At 33.9% G+C, this 22115-nt stretch overlaps 1 protein-coding gene across 9 annotated transcripts in view; it reads right to left on the bottom strand.

The window, feature by feature from the left end:
- Positions 1 to 22115, bottom strand: part of Kdm6a (lysine demethylase 6A) — a 226386-nt gene that overhangs the window by 39160 nt on the left and 165111 nt on the right. For 2 of the 9 annotated variants that reach the window (XM_077106930.1, XM_077106923.1), the window contains exons 9-17: positions 15742 to 15835; positions 12433 to 12559; positions 7460 to 7558; positions 6865 to 7084; positions 6168 to 6302; positions 5563 to 5718; positions 4916 to 5011; positions 2982 to 3083; positions 1614 to 2009 (exon numbers count right to left, since the gene is read on the bottom strand). In XM_077106930.1, coding sequence (XP_076963045.1) covers positions 1614 to 2009; positions 2982 to 3083; positions 4916 to 5011; positions 5563 to 5718; positions 6168 to 6302; positions 6865 to 7084; positions 7460 to 7558; positions 12433 to 12559; positions 15742 to 15835 — 1425 coding nt within the window. The remainder of the gene's footprint in view (positions 1 to 1613; positions 2010 to 2981; positions 3084 to 4915; positions 5012 to 5562; positions 5719 to 6167; positions 6303 to 6864; positions 7085 to 7459; positions 7559 to 12432; positions 12560 to 15741; positions 15836 to 22115) is intronic. The other 7 variants (XM_077106931.1, XM_077106928.1, XM_077106924.1 and 4 more) reach the window with 6 other exon arrangements.

The raw sequence follows: 22115 nt of genomic DNA, 5'->3' as shown, positions 1-22115 counted from the left end.
GCAACCTCATTTGGGAAATGTGTGACCTGGAATCAGTTCAACAGTATTTTTAGATAACTTTCTCAATTTCATTACCTGAATTGTAACACTCCAACAGACACTGGACTTGAGAGGCCTGTAAAACAAAGGCTGGAGCTCCCTGCCACTCAGTATTCTCAGTCATTTATGAAGGCCTGCAACCTGAGGTTTTGGTTTTGGTTTGTTCTCTTCCCCCCACCATTATGTTTTTAAAGGATGGCAAATTTCCAGCAACTATATGTAAAAATATAATAGAACCATATCTTGCAATCCTCACAATGGCTCCCATTTATTAACTACCAATTATACATTAGAACTTTTATAAGTATTTAAACAAAAATCTCATGTTATCCTCTTCCTTTAATGTTTAAAAACAATGAATTCCCAAAACCATATCCTCTGTCCACTGTAACAATTCTCTTCTCTTTTTTTGTAAATTTCTTCCTCTCTACTAAATGCTTCCCATTAGTTTTTACTGCTTTCTCTCTCATTTTAAATTTAAAACAAAACAACTCTTGATCCTACCTACCCTTCAGCTATACTTCCTATTTATATAGCCTATATGACTCTGAGTGTCTGTGCTGGAATTGTCTATATTTGATACTTCCATTTTTTTTATTCCCATTTCATTTTGAAGGCAAGCCTTCTTCCCCCAACAATCCAATGAAATTGCTCTTATACAAAGGTTGGCAGATCTTTTCTGTAAAGGATCAGATAGAAAATATTCAGGCTTTGCAGGTCACACATTGTCACACATTCTTCATTTTTTTTAAACAACCCTTTAAAAATGCAAAACCCATCTATTGCTCACTAACTATTATTAATTAAAAAAAAAAAACAAACAGATTGTAGGGCAGATTTTGCCTATACTCTGCAGTTTCTCAAGCCCAGCAATGTCACCAAATATCCCAGATGATCCCAGTTCACCTTACTTGATCTTATAAGCACTCTTTAATGTACACTTTGATCATGACTTCGTCCTTGAAAGACTTTATTTGGCTCCAGATAATCACTACATTCTCCTAGATCTTCTACTACCTCACAGGTCAATCCTTTTTGTTCCTCTTTGCTGGTACTTAAATTTCCTGGCATATTAGACTAGAATGCCCCAAGGTTCAATAATGAGTTTTCTTCTCAACGTTTTTTTACCCCCTGGTGATACCCGAGGTATCCTCTATTCATCTAGTTTGTCTAGCTAGCTGAGACTTCTTTTTCTTACACCCCACTCTATGAGCTAATCCTCTTGGATCTGCTTTTCTAATATACTCAGGTGTTGATCACTATCTACTGCTATAGAAATGAACATCTTGCTTATGATAGATACCACTGTAAACTAACAATGGGTTTGGGGGGACTATATGATCTATTTTCTTCTTCTTTTGTATATATGTTAGAATACCTGTGTCTGGGGAAATTTTAGAGGAAAAGGAAATATATACGCATATACTGAATCACAATATCGTAAAACTGTAGTACTACAAAAATCCTCATAAAAACAGTTCCCTCAAGTTTTACTACTACTTCTCTTAAAATGTATAAAACCAAATAAAGAAAATACTATATATGGGAGGACAAAAAAGCAGCTGGTCTACTACCTGAGTGGAGTTAGATAGTTGGTTTTTCCACGGCTCCTCTGCGCTGCTGGTCAGGTTTGTGCGGTTATGAGGTAGAGTGAGTGCGTTTCGCTGCAGGTAAGGCACGTTTCCATTACTTCCACTTCCTGTTATGTGATTATTGCCTAACAAAATAGTGTCTGTACTTCCCAGCGTTCTTGATGTGCTACAGGGAACATGGCCTGCAGAAAAGGGTCCATTGGCCAAAGGCTGCCCAGGGCAGGCAGGACGAACTTCAGGCTGAGAGACGCTAGGCATTCTGGTCAGAGCAAGCTGCGGCTGCTGGCCAGAGACTGAGTTTGCAGGCAGTGATGAGTCAGCTGTTGGCCCATTAAGAATCCCAGTAGATCGTACCTGTGCAACTCCTGTTTGTCTCATCTGTCAAAACAAATGAAAAGTAGTAAATGCTGTGTGTGTGGTCCATGGGAAACAGAATCAGAATGTGAAGATGAATAATCAGGTAATCTCTGATTTAACCCTAATATTTTGCTAGGTTGAAAAATAGCAATGCTAAAAATAAGAAATTGTATTTATTCACATATAAGAAGCAGAAATGTTTCCCATCCCCACGACATGTATACTCAGAAAAATGAGAAATTATATCCCATCTATGTATGATATATCAAAGTGCATAAATTCATTCTCCTGTTATGTATAACTAATTAAAATAAAAAAATTTTTTTAAAAAGGCAAAAATGTTTCACTTTAAAGAAATATCTCATTAGTAATCACTAAAGAAAGCAGTTGAAAATTATGAAATCTACAATTTAGCATATTTCATTGCATAATCATCTCCAGTGCATTAATATATTCACAAGTGTCTTAATCTTTCACCAAAGAGTTCAGTAATAAATTTTTTAAGTAACACTAGCACAAATTTAAAATGGTCACATCCCACATTTTTGCAAAGAGAAAAAGGGAAGGGGCAAAAAAATTCGTGATGATTATGCCATGAAATATGAACTAGGTCCTTTCTATAACACAAAATAGAAGATCTCAAAATTTCATCATAAACAAGTACGCCAAATCTTCAAACTAAACATACCCTATAAAAATGGCATCTCAGTTTAGGATAGCTTATTAGGTGCTAAATAATTTAAGCCCTTAGGATACAGGTCAAATGCCATGTAAATAAATAATAAAACATGAAGTGTTCAAAATTAAATTTAGTGCTGATTTTTTTCTAAAGTATAATTGCTATTACTAGTATTTTAAGAAGCAAATATCACTAAATTCTATGAAATATTGGTAGAAAGTAGAATTGGGTATGAACATGCTCTAAAATAATATCACAGTTAATAAAAATACTCAAAATGCTAACAAATTTTAGGGAAAAAATGCTATACACACTTGGGATTGTTGCATTAAGACAAACTGACTTTCCAACTGTTCCAGCATCAGTTTCTGTGCTGGATTTAAGTTATTTCTATTTGCGCGAAGCTGTTCCAAGTGCTAGAAGAAGAAAAAAGGAGAATACAGTCAAACACATATTTAAGAAACAAGTTAAGTGTTCTAAGCAACCTTTCTCTGAAATAACTGAATAATCTCAGAGCCACTATCTGGGCAAAGACACTGATTTCTGACCAACAATCATCAATGCCAAGATAAAGTCCTTTAAAAAGCTTGAAAAACCTAAGAACTAAGAATTCATATAAACAAAGCTTACTATAATGTGATCTTTCAGAGAAATGGACATGAAATTTTACTGATTGATACAATATTTTTCAGCACATATATAGAAAATTCCTAAAGCTTAAAAATATATTATGACAATAATGCATCTTGAAGCAGCTCTGTAATCCCAGCAGCTTGGAACAGCTAAAGGTTGAAGACAAGCTGAATGTGCAAAGTTAGTTATTTGCTTAAAGAACAAGTGTGGCATCTATAGAAAGAAATATGATGCAACCATAGAACAAAGAAGCACTTTACATACTGACATGAGAAGTCTGTAAAATGCATTGTTAAATAGCATACAGTAGACCTCCTTCATCTACATGGAATATCTTCTTAGACCCCAATGGAAACCTAAAACTGTCGATTACCAAACCTGCAATTTAATGCCTTTTCTATCCTACACATTGTGAATATGACTTCTGCAATTTGAGGTACAACGACAAAATGACCAGTTTCTTTTTCCTTCTTCACAATTTCATGGGTAAGAGATTTATTCTTACCTTAGATCTTAGCAACCCCAACATATATATATATATATTTTTTTCCTTTTCTTATTAAAGAACTTTCATCTTTTCACTTAAAGGCAGCACTGTGTGGCTCCTCTTTTGCATATCTAAACTGTCAAAATCATAACTCATGTTTTGTGGTTATCATCAAGTAAACTAAGGGTTATTTGAATGCAAGCACTGAAATATCACAAAATCACATCAGCTTTTGTTTTGTTTTCTTGTACCAGGGATTGAACCCAGAAGCATTTAACCACTGAGCCATTTCTATTTCTATTTGTGACAGGGTCTCACTAGGTTGCTAGGGCCTTACTAAGTTGCTGAGACTAGCTTTGAACTTGGAATCCTCCTACCTCAGCTTCCCAAGCTGCTGGGATTACAGACATGTGCCACAGTGCCCAGCTTACAACAGTTGTTTGATAAATGAGATAGCCACTAAATAACTAAGGCCAAGCAGTATATAATAGTGTGAATATGCAGGACAAAGGGATAATTCACATCCTTTGTGGGACAGAGTAGAATTTCATCATGCCACTCAGAATAATACAACTTAAAATTTATCAATGGTTTATTTCTCATCTAATGTTTTGGACCACAGTTGACTGCTGGTAACTGAAACTGCAGAAAGTAGAACTACAGATAAGGGGTAACAACTTGAATATAGTATATTCTCTTTTATTAAACAAGGAGAATAGTATATGAAGGGGGGTAAGCTTATCCGCTTGTACATGTACAACTATTTCTGGAAAGACAGAAAAGAAACTAGTAACACCAGCCATATGTTAGGAGAAGTGAGTGGTAAGGGCAGGAATTGGAAGGAGGTTTTACCATATGTATTTTCTACATTACAGTTTATGCATTTTGAACCATGTGAATGTATTACCTGTTTACAAAAAGAAAAAAAGAAAGAATTATTTAAAAATAAAACGAAAAACGAGTGAATTATCTCCATTTTTCTGGCAAATGTGGGTTCATTTTACTTACGGACTTATCAATTCAGTTAACTACCATTCAACTTTAAGAATACCTAAAGAACTTAAAGCTTACTACCTCTACTCCATTTTAATAGAAAAAACAATCTGTCAAAAGTGTAGTTTTACATACCTGTAATTTCTGTGGTGTCAAACACCATGAATGAGCTTGTGGCTGTACTGGAGGATGTGACACAGCATGGCCACCACTCCAATTATCAGAAGTATTCTGAGGGAAATTGATAAAAACAAAAAAAATTAAAGAATATTTGGTTAAATCCATAGAGTTAACAATAATGACTAATGGAGGCCAAATGACTATGGACTATTTACACATAAAAGATGTTATAACATTATATTCTTTAAAAAGATAATTTTTCATGCATATTAAGCTTATAAATCATAAATTTAAAATACTAATTCTTTAATAAGCCACCCCAAAAGACCCACCCCTAAACTATGGCCCAAGTGGCTAGCCTAAATATCAAACTGTTCACTAGATCCAACATTAAATTTATTTCAATGTCAGTAAAAAGTGATGATGAAAAGTGTGCTGAGATCTTAACGGCAAGGAGATGAATAAAATGATTTGATGAATGCAAATTTATCCCTATGTCTATATTTAATGATTCCAAGAGTTTGGGACGGAAAAACTCAAACCTTTCACTCTTTGATGTCCACAGATTTAAAGTAAAGGACAGGAGTTGTTCAAACTGCACAATTTCAGGGCAGTTAGAGCTTCTCTTTTGACTGGGATTTCTATTTCTCTAAAACATATACCTTTGTTGGACTAGATGTTCTTTTCCTCTTGGCAGGACTGGACAGGTCATCTACTTGGCTAGAAGGAATCATGTGTAGTGGCAAGGATTGCTGTGAAATTGGTGTTTGACTGAGGCCTAATACAGGTTCAGTATTTGGATGATGAGGTTTACATGCCTAAGAATCACAGAAGGAAGACAAAAATAGGGTTCTATATGTTCTTAATTCATTCCTTCAAATTACAAAACTTTACAAGCTGCATACTTTTCAAAGCTATGTGGACATCGCTGATTACAATTATCGAAAATCAAAATCAAATGAATAATCAATGGAGGAATGTGTACCTTCCTTTGAAAAACTTGCTTTAAAAATTAAATAAACCATTGCAGCATTACTTTAAGAAATCTCCTTCAAAATAATGAAAATGCACAAAGGTCTAAGTTGGCACCCCAAAATCTTCCCATATCAGAGGGAGTTTTATTTTGGTCTAGATTCCCTTTGCAATTAAATCAAAAAGGCTTTTCATTAATAAAAGCCTCCTGGGCTTAGTAAAATAAGCTTGACCACTACAGATTGAAAAGAACCCTTAAAGCTGGGCACCTGCAGAACATAACCCAACTTCTCACCTGCTGTGCTGTGTTCATGGCACCCTGCCTGGAGGTAAGCTCTGCGGGGATTGGTAGGCTCCACGCCTCCTCAATACTAGGAAGTAATTTAGTTTTATTCTGTAGACTACCTTGTGGAAGGTTACACAACTGAGCCTAGGAAAAATTATGTAAAAAGCAAATTTAACACAAGCCTACTTGAGTAAGAGCAAGTCCACTAAATCTTCCTAAATGGTATAGCTAATTGTTTTTTTAAAGAAAATAGCTTCTAAATTTGGGGCTTTAGAAAGATACTAAGTATAAAGAGGGTAACCGGAATATAAACCTTTGTGAGAATCAAAACAAAGCTGAGCTCTGTTTTCAGAGTTCTCATAGCTGTCTTCTCATGAAACTCCAAGCAAGAGTGAAAGACAGTGTTTGTGTTCTTTTCTTTAAAATGCTATGACAACTTAAAAATGTAGACAGCACATAGAAAAAAATTATGTAAATTAATATGCATCAACAGCGTAAATGTGCAAAAGAGCATCTTTTAAAATACTGTATATCTTACTTAAAATGAAAAGTGAAATAATATTACAAGCTATGGTATGTTTACAAAATATGGAAACAGATTATAGACATCAAAACACAACTAGACAAACTTTCCAGCCACCCTCCTCCTGCCTGAGTGTCCTGGGTAAATACATGGCTTTAAGAGACTGCTATTTAAAAATTTTACCTGTAAATACTTAATTCGTGCTGCAAGTGCAGAGGTATTACTACAACTTTTGCTTCTAGTTGCATTTAAGTAGCATTTAATGGCATCCTGAGGCTGGTTGCAGGATTCATAGAGAGTGCCTAGATCCATCCAGGCTGCAGCATGGCCATGGTCCAATTGTACAGCACAAATATAGGCCTGTAAAGCATCCATAGGCTGATTTTGCTGTTGATATAGCACACTAGGAAGAGAAATTAAGAACAAGTAAGTTAACTAAGAGGAACTGCTTAGATTCACAACATGATTTAAACTACGAAAGTACATTATATATGAGCTGGGCGCGGTGGCGCATGCCTGTAATCCCAGGGCTCGGGAGCCTGAGGCAGGAGGATCGAGAGTTCGAAGCTAGCCTCAGTAATTTAGTGAGGCGCTAAGCAACTCAGTGAGACCCTGTCTCTAAATAAAATGCAAAATAGGGCTGGGGATGTGGCTCAGTGGTCGAGTGCCCCTGAGTTCAACCCCCGGTACCAAGAAAAAAGAAAAAAAGTACATTGTATATGATGCAATTTTCTTTGCACGTCAACTAAATTACCATTAATTTTATACAAAGTCTTACCCTATTGAACACCATGTATCTGCACTTGCTTCTGATTTATCAATAGACTGCCTGTAAGATATAAAGGCATCCTGAACTTTCCCAATACTTGAATAGCACCTGAGAGGGGAGGGGAAATCAAGAAAATTCCATTAGTACTGAAATTAATTAATTTGCTGTAAGGATGAACTATATATCAAAGCAAATTTTTAAAAAGCCTAGTAAGTTTAATATTTTATGTATATGTGTGTATATGTGTGTATATGTATATATATGTGTGTATACGTGTGTATATATATGGGAATTATAATGTATATTATAATAAGCACTCCAGTAAAGTATATTATAGTCTGTCTTATAAGTGCTAAAGCATGCTGTACTAATGAACTCCCTTAAAATAGGTTTTGGCCATATCATTTCAATATTATAATATCAAGAGTTGAACATGCCCCCTTCCCACTCCACTTACGTATCTTCATCTCTACCTTTCCATACAGTCAGAATATAGTTTAAAACAAACAAAACACTGAATGTTGGTAAGACTTGAATCAGATTTCTATTCTTCTTTCTCATTAACATAGAAGGCAATAATTCTTTAATTCATTAAAAAATGTTACAGTCCATCTCAGATATCTAAGTATCAGAAACAACAAAATAAAAAGTGTAATATTTTGATGACTAATGAAGAAAGCAAGGTAAGATTGAAGTTTCAAGGATCTGCCATTTTCTTAATACAAATGTACCAGATGGACATAGATAGCAGCTGAAATTACAAATACAGAAATTGTCTTCTTAGCTTGGCACCGAAGGAAAAAAGAAAAGAAAAACCCCAGTCTCTGTCTTCAAGAAGCTTATAATTTGGCTGAGAATTAAAAATAAATGTCGCAATACCATATGAAATGGCTAGCACAGACAATCTAGAAACAGACTACTATTTACTGCAGAATTTAGAAAATGCAAAAAAAAAAAAAAAAAGGAGGTGGGGAGAGTAAGAATAAGTGATATGACTATGTGTAAGTGCTTATTATTTAGATCAGTGATTCCAATTGCCAGTTAACATATGGCAAGTTTGCCAAGCAGACAACATGAAAAAACAATCACACATACAACATACACATATAAAACTTTTTCTAATAAGCTAATATTCGTGCTGTGCAAAACAGAAAAAAAAATTAAACACCTTTGCTTGCCTGAACAACATATTTTTATCTTAAATTATTCTTTGAATCTTTCATGTCATCTAAAAGTCTGGGAGTCACTAATTTAGGCAGAGAAGATGAGAGAAGGAATTTTGAATAAGTATGAGCAAAGAATAGTGTATTTATAAGAAAACACAGATACAAAACAGTAGAGAATACCATCTCAAGAATACCCTGGAGTTTGTTTTCCTAACAAGGGAAAAGGGCATAATGGAAGCACTTTACAGGAATATTAATTCTGTGAACAATGTAAAGGGCAGACTAAAAGGAAAATAAGTTATGCACAATAAAAAAAAAAGGATGATCACACTTGTTTTATTTTTGGACTGGGGATTGAACCCAGAGGTGCTTAATTACTGAGCCACACACACCCCCCTTTTGAGACAGGGCCTTGCTAAGTTGTAGAGGTTGGCCTTGAACTTAAGATCCTCCTGCCTCAGCCTCCCAACACTCACTGGTTTTGAAAAGGTCAAAATTGAAGTGAAAGTAATGGAAGTGTTGAGAAGAAAAGATGGCAAAAACAAGAATGCAAAAGACAAATAAAGACTCCATGACTGGCTGATTAGATATGCATGGTGATGGGGGCTATAACTTAGCTTTAAAGCCTGATTAAACAGGAAAGAAATGGGGCTGGAGGTATAGTTCAGTGGTAGAGAGCTTGTGTAGCATGTATGAGGCACTGGATTCCATCCCTGGCACCATAAGAAAAGGGAAGAAAATGGTGATTCCCCCCACCCCAAAAGGAAAAGAGCAAGAAGCTGGATAGGGGAGGAGTGTGATGAATGTGGTTTGATATATACTGATTTTAACACAGTGAAGACATTAAAATGGAAAATTTTGGTAAAGAACAGATGTGGACCTGGAATTTTAAGATAGCTTATATAAACACAAATCTAGACTTAGAATTTATCTATATGGAAAAGAAACTGTAAGAGCATAGGACACCTATAAGAGATGTAAGTCTAAGGAATCACCACCATGTGCATTGGACAATGGAAAAAACATTAGTAGCTGAGACAGAAGAAAAAAAAGTTTCAGACAGCATCTACAGACCACTTCATAAAGGGAAAATTCATGAGAAAAGGTCAGCAAAAATGCCAAACAGGGACAGATACTAGAGGGAAAGGGAACGCTTAACAAAGAGTAGGAAATGTGCTCCTTTTGTTGGTGTTGTTAAATCAAAGCCAAATCTCTAGATTTATAGACAAATTTGCATAACTGCTGGCAGAAATAAGCAGTTTGTGCCCCCAAACCAGTGTTTTCACATTCTGGTCCTACAAAGTCAAAGTAGGAAATCAATGTGCCCAAATAGAAATGTCCCAATCCAATCATCAACAACTTTTCCTTAACTAGGTTCCTCTGAGACAGCCTATGTAATTTAAAAAGCCCTGGGTGAACCTAGGGTCTAGTTCCTGTTGTGATATCTGTGTGACCTTGGACAAAACATTTTATTACTCTGAATCTACTTTCTACATTCATAAAATGACAGTACTTTAGGGTGTAAGGTGACTTCCCTTATCCCTCCCAACTCTAATATTCTATAGTTTGTGATAACAAGGTCAACGACAGGGGTCAATACAGTAGAATACCACATTACAACTTCACACATGGTAAATGATGAGCGTATTCAATCTTCAACACAGACCTAAATGAAGAAGTAAATAATAAAAAGCCTCAGAGACATTAGTCATCAAACCCCCAAGTTTCTGATACTTGAAGTCTTCATTTGGAACTTTAACTTCTAAAATATAATTTATGTACAAAATTTTCTCACATTAGAAGGCAGTGAAAGAGGGTAAGTAAATATCAAAGTAAATCTAAACAAGAACCAGAATTATTACAGGTGAAAAATAATGAATGTCTAAAATGATTACCTTGAACTCTAAAGCAAGTTAAATTGTGAAAAGTACCTTTATTTGAAAAGTCAGGAAAAGTGTATTATACACTTGGAAACGTTTTCCAAAAGATTAAATTAAAGACATCTCAATGGTTTCGCACGTAAAAACAGTTAACTCTAAAACTTCTCTGGAATATTGCTCACTGAAGCTGAAAATTACAGGATTACTAAGAATAATTTTAGATATAGCTCATTATATATTAATTTTATAAATCCAGAATTTGAATTTAAAAACTTTTTCTAAGATGATATTCACACTATTGTTTTGTATTAAACTACTAATCTTAGGACAAAAGGAAAACACTTTCTAACATGTATTCCTTTTAATCTATATTAAAAGAAATTTTCATATATAAACTTTGAAACTATAGGAAAACTAGAAACCCCCACTTCCTAGTATCAGATCTTCTTAATAGTCATCACTGCATGAAACCTCACATTTTGCTACACTAACAGTGGTAATGGTGTTATTGTACAAATGGAATTTAGTTTGTTTGTTTATTCCATTATTGAATAATCATTCTGTCAGGCAAAAAGAAAAATGACAAGATCCAGTTTTTGCTTTCACAGAAGAGAAACTCGGTTTAGACACTCGAGCTTTATTTAGGAGCAACTCAAATTAGACTATTTTATAAGCATGAACAGGAATGAGAAAAATCTGCCCTAAATATGTAGTCTTCAGTCAATACTTATTGTACGTTAATGAGCAATCGAATATTTTAAATATTTGACTATTTATTACTTAACATAATAATTAATATTTAATATATTTACTATTTCCTTCTTTAAAGAAACAGCATCATGGTCCCTCACAAACAATACTTGCAATTCAAAGGAAAAATGAAGCCATATAAATAATTTAAAGTTTAATGTGATTATATGGCAAATTTACTCACAATATTCTTACGTAAACAGAGAATGGAACAATAATTAAAATGAAAACAAAATAGTATATTTTTGGTACCTAGAAGATCATCTAATCTAAAATTCCTCCACTGCAGCATTATTGGCATTTGGAGCCAGGTAATTCTTTGTTGTAGAGACCTATCCTATATATTGGACAATGTTTAGCAGCATGCCTACCTCTACCCATTACGTGCCAGCAGCACTCCCCAACAGTCCCCAATTGAGAACCACTCTTATTAACAGGTTAAAATAAATTGAAGCCTCAAAAGGTTTAACTGCATCATCCACAATGCCACAAACTGTAGCTAAGACAGTACTTGAATCTAAGTCTTCTGGCCAATACACATATATAAAGTATATGTGAGATAATTCCTAAGCATAATTTAGACATTCAATGTTTGAAAACCATGACAAATGCTTCCAGACTCAGAAAACGTTTTTCCCTACATGTCACTTTTCTGCTTTTCAACATATCTAATAATAATGTACCCACTTTTTCCACCATAATATATCAAGCAGTTGTGACTTGAGATTTACTATTAATCAAATTATGTTCATTCATTTCTTAGATATATATTATTAATCAAAACTACATATAACAAGGCTCTACTGGCTACCAGCAGTCATTAGGCTACTTTATGTCTTCTTTATTAAGGGTATGTAAAGACATAAAGAAAAAATACTAGAAATCAGAAGAAAAAGCATTTAAACACTTTACTGAAAAAATTAATATCTGGCAATAAGACATTTTAAAAATTGGCAATAATTCAGGTCAAAAGAAAATCCAATACCGAAATAAGAAATGTCCTGCTTCTTATTTTATACTATAAGGAAACCATCATATTTAAAAGCTTTCTTTTAACTTCCATTGTAATACTTCTGATGATGTATTTAAAAGAGAAAACACGTTATTCAGGATATAAGTATAAACTAACATTTTACACTGCAATTGAAATGGACAAAAGCAAAGTCATATGTCTAAAAAGTCTCACCTTCCAAGGAAATACCAGGACTGGCCAGAATTTGGATCTGCTTCCAAGGACTTTTGGAGATACTGAATAGCATAGCTTTCCTTGGTGGCTTTATCTCCCAGGAGATCCACAGTGTGATGCATCCAACCTATAGTAAATGATTTAAAATATTTACATACATTACCTGGGTATTTCATTTTTAAGATTACTAAGCAGAAAACAAATAAAAATACTCTTTTCGATCAACTCATTAATTCAGTTTAGAGTATATGCTACCACATTTTAGAACTGGCTATTCTGGCAATAAAAGTCTGTTTCCCACAGTAAATAATTATCAAAGCCACATAGAGCTTTCATTCAAGAAAAATTAAAATAATATTTTACGTTTAGGTTATAAAGGATACATACTCTAATGATGTATTCACTTTTACATGGTAAGTTTCAAGTACAATTATGATTTGAAATCTACTATCAATCAAATGTCCAATGTAAGGTATATAACATTAAGCAAAGTTAAAATAACAAGGTTCTACTGGCTATCAGTAGTCTTTTCTATTAAAAAAAAAAAAAAAAAGTCCAAGTAATGAAACAAAGAATATAAAAATGTTGTATTTTTTTTAAGACAGAGAGAATTATTTAATATTTATTTTTTAGTTTTCAGTGGACACAACATCGTTATTTTTTTATTTTTATTTTTATGTGGTGCTGAGGATTGAACCCAGCACCCCGTGCATGCCAGGCGAGCGCGATACTGCTTGAGCCACATCCCCAGCCCAAGTCTTATTTTTACTATCCCATGTAAAAATCAATGTATATTTTAAGAATCTCCAAGACACTGTATTAACCCTAATGTTTATTTCCAAGTAACAATACAAGGCTATATAGTCATAGTTCAGATTAAATTGTACACACACAACTCTACCTCACTGGCAACTGATAATTTTAAAAACCCAGAGCTATAAGAAAAGTGTATTCTAATGTACAAATACCATAAATGTTTGATAAATAAGTTTTTCTAAGAATTTGTTGCCTAGATAATCAATAAAAAGATTAGATCATAAAATAACTTATATTTTGAGGGGTGTGGTGGATTTACTAGGGATTGAACCCAGGGGCTCATGCATACTGGGGAAGCACTCTGCCACTGAGCTGTATCTGCAATCTGAATTAGTATACTCTAAATCTTCAAGATTCACAGGAATAATCTGGCTAAATTTATCAGTGGACCATTCAAATGCATAAAATTAGCTCTGTTCACTGTATACAGTCCATAGTATATATAATAAATGAGGACCCTTTGTTCCTGACATTTACTCTAATTGCTATGCACCAAAAGATATTTTAAGGGGATTCTGTTACTGCGTTTTATACAACTCAAGTACACATTAAGTCATTTGTTCTTCCCATCTCTCTCCCACTATGGTAGTAAGAACAGTATTTAGAGAAATGGGCTTTAAAGGAGCTGTTTCAACAGCAGTGACAATCAAAATTGGAAGGATTGATGCAGGTTAAATTTGAGCCAATTAGGGGCAAGTATTTTTCTATTCAAAACAATGACAAGTTTATTTTTATACTCTTGAAATTCAATAAGACATTGCCAAAGAGATCAGATGATCTATAAGTCAGACACAGTTGAAACCAAAATTATTTCAACTTATTTCTTAAATTTAAAAAGTAAATGCATTTTTGCTAACATTTTTAAAGACATCACATTTGGTTCTTTTTACTTAAGAATCAAAATAATTTTTTACTGTATTAATAAACATGCTTTAATTTAAAGATATAAATTTAGCTGGGCATGGTAGCACATGCCTGTAATCCTAGTGAAAGGGAAACTAAGGCAGGAGGACCACAGGCTTTATGCCAGCTTCAGCAACTTAGCAAGACCCTGTCTCAAAATAAAAATGGCTGAGTACACAGTTGAGTGATAGAGCACCCCTGGGTTCAAGTCTCAGTATTAAAATAAAATATAATACAAAATACAAATAAAAATTCACATTACTCAAACACTATAAGATGACTCATTAAGAATAAATATTTTCAGCTGGGCGTGGTGGTACACATCTGTAATTACAGTAACTCAGGAGACTAAGACAGGAGGATCCCAAGTTCAAGGAAAGCTTCAGCAACTTAGCAAGCCCCTATCTCGAAATAAAAAATAAAAGGGTTGGGGATATAGATCAGTGGCAAAGTGCTCCTGGGTTCAGTCCCCAGAACAATAAATCAATTAATTGCATCCTCCACAACTCTTAAGAAGTACAGACAACTGAAGTAAAATTCTAATGGATAAAATTAAAAATTAAAAACAAAGATTTTATGAAGGTAATGTGTTTATTTTGTATAGCTAATTATATATTAATAAATCTAAAATACTTCAAAAAATATATAAAACATAGTTACATGATGAAAACTTCCGTGTACAATCTTGGTTTAAAATTAATGATTTGCCCTAACCAAAACCAAATTCACAAAACTGAAAAGAAACAAGATTCAATAATTAGGTAACAGCATTATATTGTTAAACAGCTCCTTTATTATCCTCTTGGTTACAGTGACACCTGACATCCAAATGGCTACATACCCTCAAGTTCAATATCAGAATAGAATTGCACGCATATAGGAAATATAGTGTTAGATGTGCTACAATTTTTAGAAAAAAAAAGTTTTAGTTATAATTAAACTATGAAAACAAGCTCACCAACCACTAAGTGATTCTAGGCAAATCACTTAAGAGTGCTAAATCTACATATGGCATGGATCATGGGTTAAATACTAGGGAGTAATTCTGAGGGCTTAAAAGGGCCATTTGTACTAAACAATTGTACTGCGATACACTATACAATGGACAGTGCTTGGCAGAGGGAAGAAATACACTGGGTTCAACCAGGCAAGGTGGTACAATGCCCACAATCCCAGCGACTCAAGAGGTTGAGGCAGGAGGATAACAAGTTTGAGGCCAGACTGGGCCACTTAGTGAGAACCTGTCTCAAAATAAAAGATAAAAAAGGCTGGGGGATGTGGCTCAGTGGTAAAGCACCCTGGGTTGAATCCCAAGAAAAAAAAAAAAGAAAGAAAGAAAGAAAGAAAAGAAAGAAAGAAAAGAAAGAAAGAAAGAAAAGAGAAAGAAAAGAAAGAAAGAAAGATAGAAAGAAAGAAAGGGAGGAATGAAGGGAGGGAGATGGATGTTGGGTTCAAATAAAGTTTATCAAGTCTGAGTAAAAGAAGGAATAGAATAGAATAAATGAGCCTCATATCTGCCATCCTAACATGTTAAAAACATAAAACGGAACACTTTTTATGTTACTTACTAAACACATACTATTTACATACCTAATTGTTGTAAGACGGTTGCTTTTACTTGTGCAGAAAGGTTTTCTGTCTGTAAAAGTTGTTCATAAGCTTCCTTTGCAGAATGATACTTCCTCTAAAGGGTAGAAAAAGAGATTCAGAGAAAAATAAACATAATCTTTAAAGAACTATTACATATATTAAGGATTAGACAATACTGATGCTTTCATATATTTTTAAAAATCAACTGAAAGAAAAAGTGTTGATTCCATTACTGAGGTTTCTTTAACCTCAGACGGTTTTGAATAGAATTGACCATGCTCCAGAGTATCTAACACCAGTAAAAGTAATATTCACTATACCAAAGTACTAAAATATGATCTTTTAAAAATCTGCTAACTTCCAATAGCTAAAATCACCTCAATCTATTTAATTACATCAATTATCTCAATAATAATGAAGATGAAGTTTACCTGGAAACATTAAGTTTCCAAGCAACTCAGTAAATACTAGAGCACATGACAAAATCTAACAAAACCTAATACAAATGTAGATAAAAATATAAAATAGTATCTAAAAATATTTGTTATATGACTTCAGATACATCAAAAAGCCCTTATAGTCTTAACTATATTTGTAATATTTAAGGTTCCACAAGAAAACTCTAAATGCAACCATTTATCCTCAGTTCTCTCCTCAAAAGTATTAATATGGCAGAAAGCCATTACTGTTGAAATGATAGTGCTTAAAGACAACTCCTCCAAAACAAAAGGATAAAGCCAACAAAAGAAAACCCTTTAAATATTACCTTTAAAATATATGTGATTAAACAATGGACTGAAGTGGCTTTTTTATTCATATTACTACTACCATATGATCACCAGAGCAAACAAATCTCCCCCCTCCCCCCCCAAAAAAAACAGGTAAAAATGTAAAACTATGGGAACTCAGGCAAGTCACCTACACTACGAATAGACATCAATTAAAAAAATAATAAAAAAGAGGTATCTCTCCATCTTTCAATTTAAAGGTTTGTTCTAAGGATCAAGTAAGATTAATAAACAGCTTTGGCAATTTAAGGATAAATATCTGTGTTTGTGTGGGAAGATTTTAGAGAATTGACCATTGAGATTATCATAGTTATTAAGTAAACTTTTATTCATCAGCTAAACTAGTTGCACCCAAATGTTAATCTGGTCTAAAAGTTAGACAATTATTGAAGGATAAGGGCAGAATTATTCAATTCCTACAATCAAAAAAATATTTGGTTAATGTCTAACACATGACAGAAATGGCTATGGCTGGGATGACAGTAGTAAATAATATAGACAGGAAAACAAGTGTGATGTATAATATTAGCATGATACTTCACAGAGGAAGAACAGGTACATGTTTAGAGTATTAGGAGGCTGGGCAGAAAATGCAGAAACTACTTTGGAAAGATATTCCTAAACCATTTAAAGACAACTGACTGTATCCTAAGACAATGGAGAACCACTGAATGATTTCAAGTAACATGACCACATTTCTATCTGAGCAAGACATCTTTGTAGAACTACCTCAACCGCTATTAACACATACTCCAAACACTAGTGACAAAAACAATGACATACTTGGAAAAATGATTACATCATATTGAGGAACATGAAGCTGGATCATATTACATTAAAAAATTACAACTGCATTAAAAACCTAAATATAAAAGGTAAAAAGTACAAAGCTAAGATAAGAAAATGTGGAAGAATATTTCCTTGGGATGGGAATTTACCGAACATGGCCAAAAAAGCACAAATCTTAAGGAAGAATAAAGATGCAACTCAACATTTCATGAAAACAGGCAATGAACATAAAACTCCACACATTTATATAATTTTATGACATTTTATATTATACATATATTTTATAATAATAAAGGTGAAAGACATGTAAAGTGCAATATCTCTAGAAATTAGAAATCCAAGTTTAAATGATATACCACCTTCTACCCTCGAGATCAGCAAATTTAAGAAAGTTGGGTAATTCCAAGTACTATGGAAATGTGAATAAAGGAAAACATGTCCTGTTGAAAGTGAATTTACTTATGAAATCAGGTATACAAATATACAACAATCCAGCAATCTCACTCTCATGATATACATAGCAAAGAAAAATTCCAACAGTAATATTCTAAAAGGTACTGTTTATACTTAGGGAAACTGGGGGCTACCTAAGTCTATGTCACTGGGCAAGTAAAGATTTAAAATATACTGGATGCTTCCAGTAGAACATTAAACAGCAATTATAAATAATGTCTAAAAAACAACATAAATTTATGCTTTACAATGTTGGGGAGAAGTTTTGCCTCTAGTAGTGCTAGAGTAACATTTTTACAGACAGCTTAAAATTCTGGATGAAATGTAAAAGTCAATGATCAGAAAGTACCAGAGGGGAGATCAACATCAGGCTGAACCAAAGGAAAAGTTAACATGTAAAGAAAAATAATGTCACCGGATGAGTAATCCCCTTTTCGAGAGATTTTCACCTGCAGGCAGGCCCCAGTTTATACTTGGCTGGCTAGAACTCAAATAGAAATCAACAGCTACCACAAGAGCTAGAAGTAAAAGGAAAAATCCCAGAAAGGAGACCAGTAAGGAAATATCATATTTTGCACATAAACTGTGCCCAAATCTCTGATTGATTGCTGAACTATGTGTGAACAGAACAAATGTCAAATCGTCTAAAATAACTGAATTGAGCCAGGTATGGTAGCACACATCTGTAATCCCAGTGACTTAGGAGGCTGAGGCAGGAGGGTCACAAGTTTGAGAACAACTTCAGCAACTTAGGCCCTAAGCAACTTAATGAGACCTTGTCTCAAAATAAAACATAAAAAGAGCTAGAAATGTGGCTCAGTGGTACAGTGTCCCTAGGTTGAATCCCTAGTACCCCCCCCCAAAAAGGGAAAAGAACAAAATTGAGCCAAGTAAACTAGTTAATGAAACAAAAATATCAATCTTCAGAAAAATACAACAGAGGTGTTAGGTGTGGTGGCACACACCCACAATTCCAGCTACCAGGGAGGCTAAGACAGGAAGATAGCACATTCAGGCCAGTCTGGGCAACTTAGTATAACCCTGTCTAAAAATAAAATTAAGATGTGTAAGTGATGTGGCTCAATATAACCCTGTGTTCAATCACAACACCACCACCACCAAAAATCTCCAAACAAATAAAAACTAGTCACCCTCTACAATGCCATATGTAAGACAAAATGTCATCATATATAAAATTACAAGACTTATGAAGAATCAAGAAAATTTTACCGATATTCAAAAGAAAAGGAAATGAATGAAAACCAACTGTGAAATGACTTAGATATTGAAACTGGGAGATAAAGTAGCTATTTTAACAATGTTTACAGACAAAAAAATACATAATCATAATAAATAAAGAAATGGGTAGGAAATCATACCACAGAAAGTAAGTTGTAGAACTAGAAAATACTCATCTGAATTTTTTTTTTAAATGGGGGGTGAACAGTAAATTGGAATGTTAAAAAAAAAAAAATCAGTGAATTCAAAAACATCAATTGAAAGCATCCAGTTTAAAGGGAGAAGGGAACCCACAGACAGTAAAGAAAAAGAAAAGAGTATCTGAAATGTTTTAAGACAGTAACAGTCTACCATACATGTAATTGTAGTACAAGAAGAATAGAAAAACAATTAAGCAGAAAAAATAATCGACAGCACAATGGCTGAGAATGCTCAAAAACTAATGAAAGACATCAAACTCCAGGTCCAAGTAACTAAAAATAACCGTAAGTAGTATAATCATAAAGGAAACGCCAACCTCAGGGGACACCATAGTCAAATTCTTCAAAACTAAATGTAAACAGAAAAGCCTTGAATGCAACCTGAAGAAAATAAGACAAAGACATAACAATGACAGCTGTTTCCAATCATGTCAATAATCAAATTAATTATAAGCAGACACAGTCCAAACAAAAGAGACACACAGGATAGATTTGCACAATGAAGAGCCAAAAATACAGTATTTACAAGATGCACTTTACATATAAACGTAAGTAGGTTAAAAAAAAAGATGGAAAAAATACACAAACAGTATGCATTAGAAAGCTGAAGCAAATAGATTAATATCAGATTAATACAGGCTTCAAGATAAAGTATTAGCAGGTATGCATGCTCACACAGGTACTTAATTTGTTAAAGAGCTTATCAATCATCAGGATGATATGGTAATAGAGCTTCAAAATATATGAAAAGAGGACTGACAGAATTAACACTGATAAAACACTATTAACTAATCTATAGAATTTCACCAATTGTCTCACAAATGTTCTATTTCTGGTCCAGGATCCAATCCAAGATCCCACAATGTGTTCAGTTAGAATATCCTTTTACTTTCTTCCAATCTGAGACAGATCCTTAGGTCTTTGACTTTTATTATTCTGAGACTCACAAAAAATACTTGCTAGTTATTTTGAAAAATGTTACTAAGTCATGAATAAGTATCTTATAGGGACTTACAGGGAGATATTATCATTAATCATTACATTAATTAATTAGAATTCTACAGTAAGACCTTTCATTCATTTGTTCAATTATTAATTTACATCAGTATGGACTAACATATTCTGTACCTTATGCTCCATTACTATAATTATTCATTTCTATACTTGTGTCACTTTGGTGAATAGGAACCTTGACCCTTGCAGATGGTTCCTGTGTTCTTCTGACATATCCCCATGGTTCTTTACTTTTTGCACACTTCCTTACTTTCAGTTACCATTAAAATACTCCAGGGCTTAACCTGTAGTTCCCCTTCATAGGCCCTAGAATCACCCACTTCTCCGTAAGATCCCTGGGTCCTATTCTTGAAGAATGTTATCTAGAAATGAAGGTCTAAGTGCCTAGTACGTTCACTGTTGCTGGGTAGAGTAACTGCTTCTAGGCCCTCCCAACAAATAGGGTTAGGAAATATATTTATGTACGCACACATACATATACACAATACATTCTCCTACCTTTATATCTATCCACCTACTATATCCATAACCATACATTTATACTGATATCTTCAATTCAAACCCAACACAGAATTCAGTTCAGCCTTTCTTCTTTATCAGTAAGTTCTCTTGGACAGTGATAAACCTGGTTGTCATTATTCACAATACACTTAATTTATAATCTATACCCCTGTGAGAAACTAACTACAGTGCAGGATTGGTTTCTAGTTCTTTTTGTTTCTAGTTTTACACTATAGAGTTAAAACACTTCTTCAAAGTTACTTAGGTTTTTTTTTAATACCCTCCAGTATAGTTATTCTATTCATTCATAGTACAGTTAGATTCATTTGTTACTGTTTGTGTTCTATTTTAGGTTGGCTGACATAATGGTTCATCATATTCAGTTAATTTGGGGGTATATAAAATATTACCAGGTTGTAGGAATCAGAACTATCCAAAAAGTATATGCTCAGAGAAGTTCTACTTCTTCCACATCCCTATTACCCTATCTACAACTACCACCTATATAAGGTAGCCAATCTCCTTTGTTTCTGGTTTATTCTATTTCTTTTGAAATAGGCACATGTATACTTTGTTTTGCACATGTATATTTTCTTTCACACAGATATGTTCGTAGTGCATTCTGCAATTTTTCCATTTAACAGAATATCCTGGAAAATCACTCCATGTCCCTTCACACAAATCTTCCTCATTCTTTTCCGTAGCTTCATAGGGTTCCATTACAAGAATGTACTATAGTTTACATAACCATTTTCCTCTGTGTGGACATTTAGGTTATTTCCAATATTTTTGCAATGGCAAACAATGGTGCAATTGTTATCTTTTTTTGCTTTTTTCTTTTTGGAGGTATACTTCCAAGATAGATTCATAGATGTGAGATTGTCTGGTCAAAAGCACATACTATTTTGCTAGGTTACTACCAAATGCTCCCCTACAAAGGCTGTACCAGTTTGCATTACCATAATGCCTGAGAGGGCATGTTTTCCAATAGTCCCTTTTAATTATCAACAACTGGATAGGTGAGATACTGTACTTTAGTGCTGCTTTAGTTTGCATCTCTCTAACAATGTGTGAAAACTTTTCCACATGTTTAAGGGCTATTTTTACCTTGGTTTTCTGAATTGTCTATTCAACACCACCACCACCCCAACCCCAGTCCCATTTTTCTATCAGGATTTCATTTTCCTTCAACATTCTAAGAGTTTCTTACATAGTAAGGATATTAGCCCTTTGTCGGTGGTACAAGTTACAATTTTGTCCCAGTTTCTTAGATATCCTTTGAACTTCTGGGCTTTTTGCCAGCCATATAGGAATTATTTTTATTTTGTTCAGAATGACTGGCTATTGTTTTTACTGCCTCTGAATTTGAGCCATAATTAGAAAATATTTT

Source organism: Callospermophilus lateralis, chromosome X (assembly GCF_048772815.1).
Source record: "Callospermophilus lateralis isolate mCalLat2 chromosome X, mCalLat2.hap1, whole genome shotgun sequence".
Classification (NCBI taxonomy): Eukaryota; Metazoa; Chordata; class Mammalia; order Rodentia; family Sciuridae; genus Callospermophilus; species Callospermophilus lateralis.
Note: the sequence above shows the minus strand (reverse complement) of the source record. Positions and strands in the feature narration are given on the sequence as shown.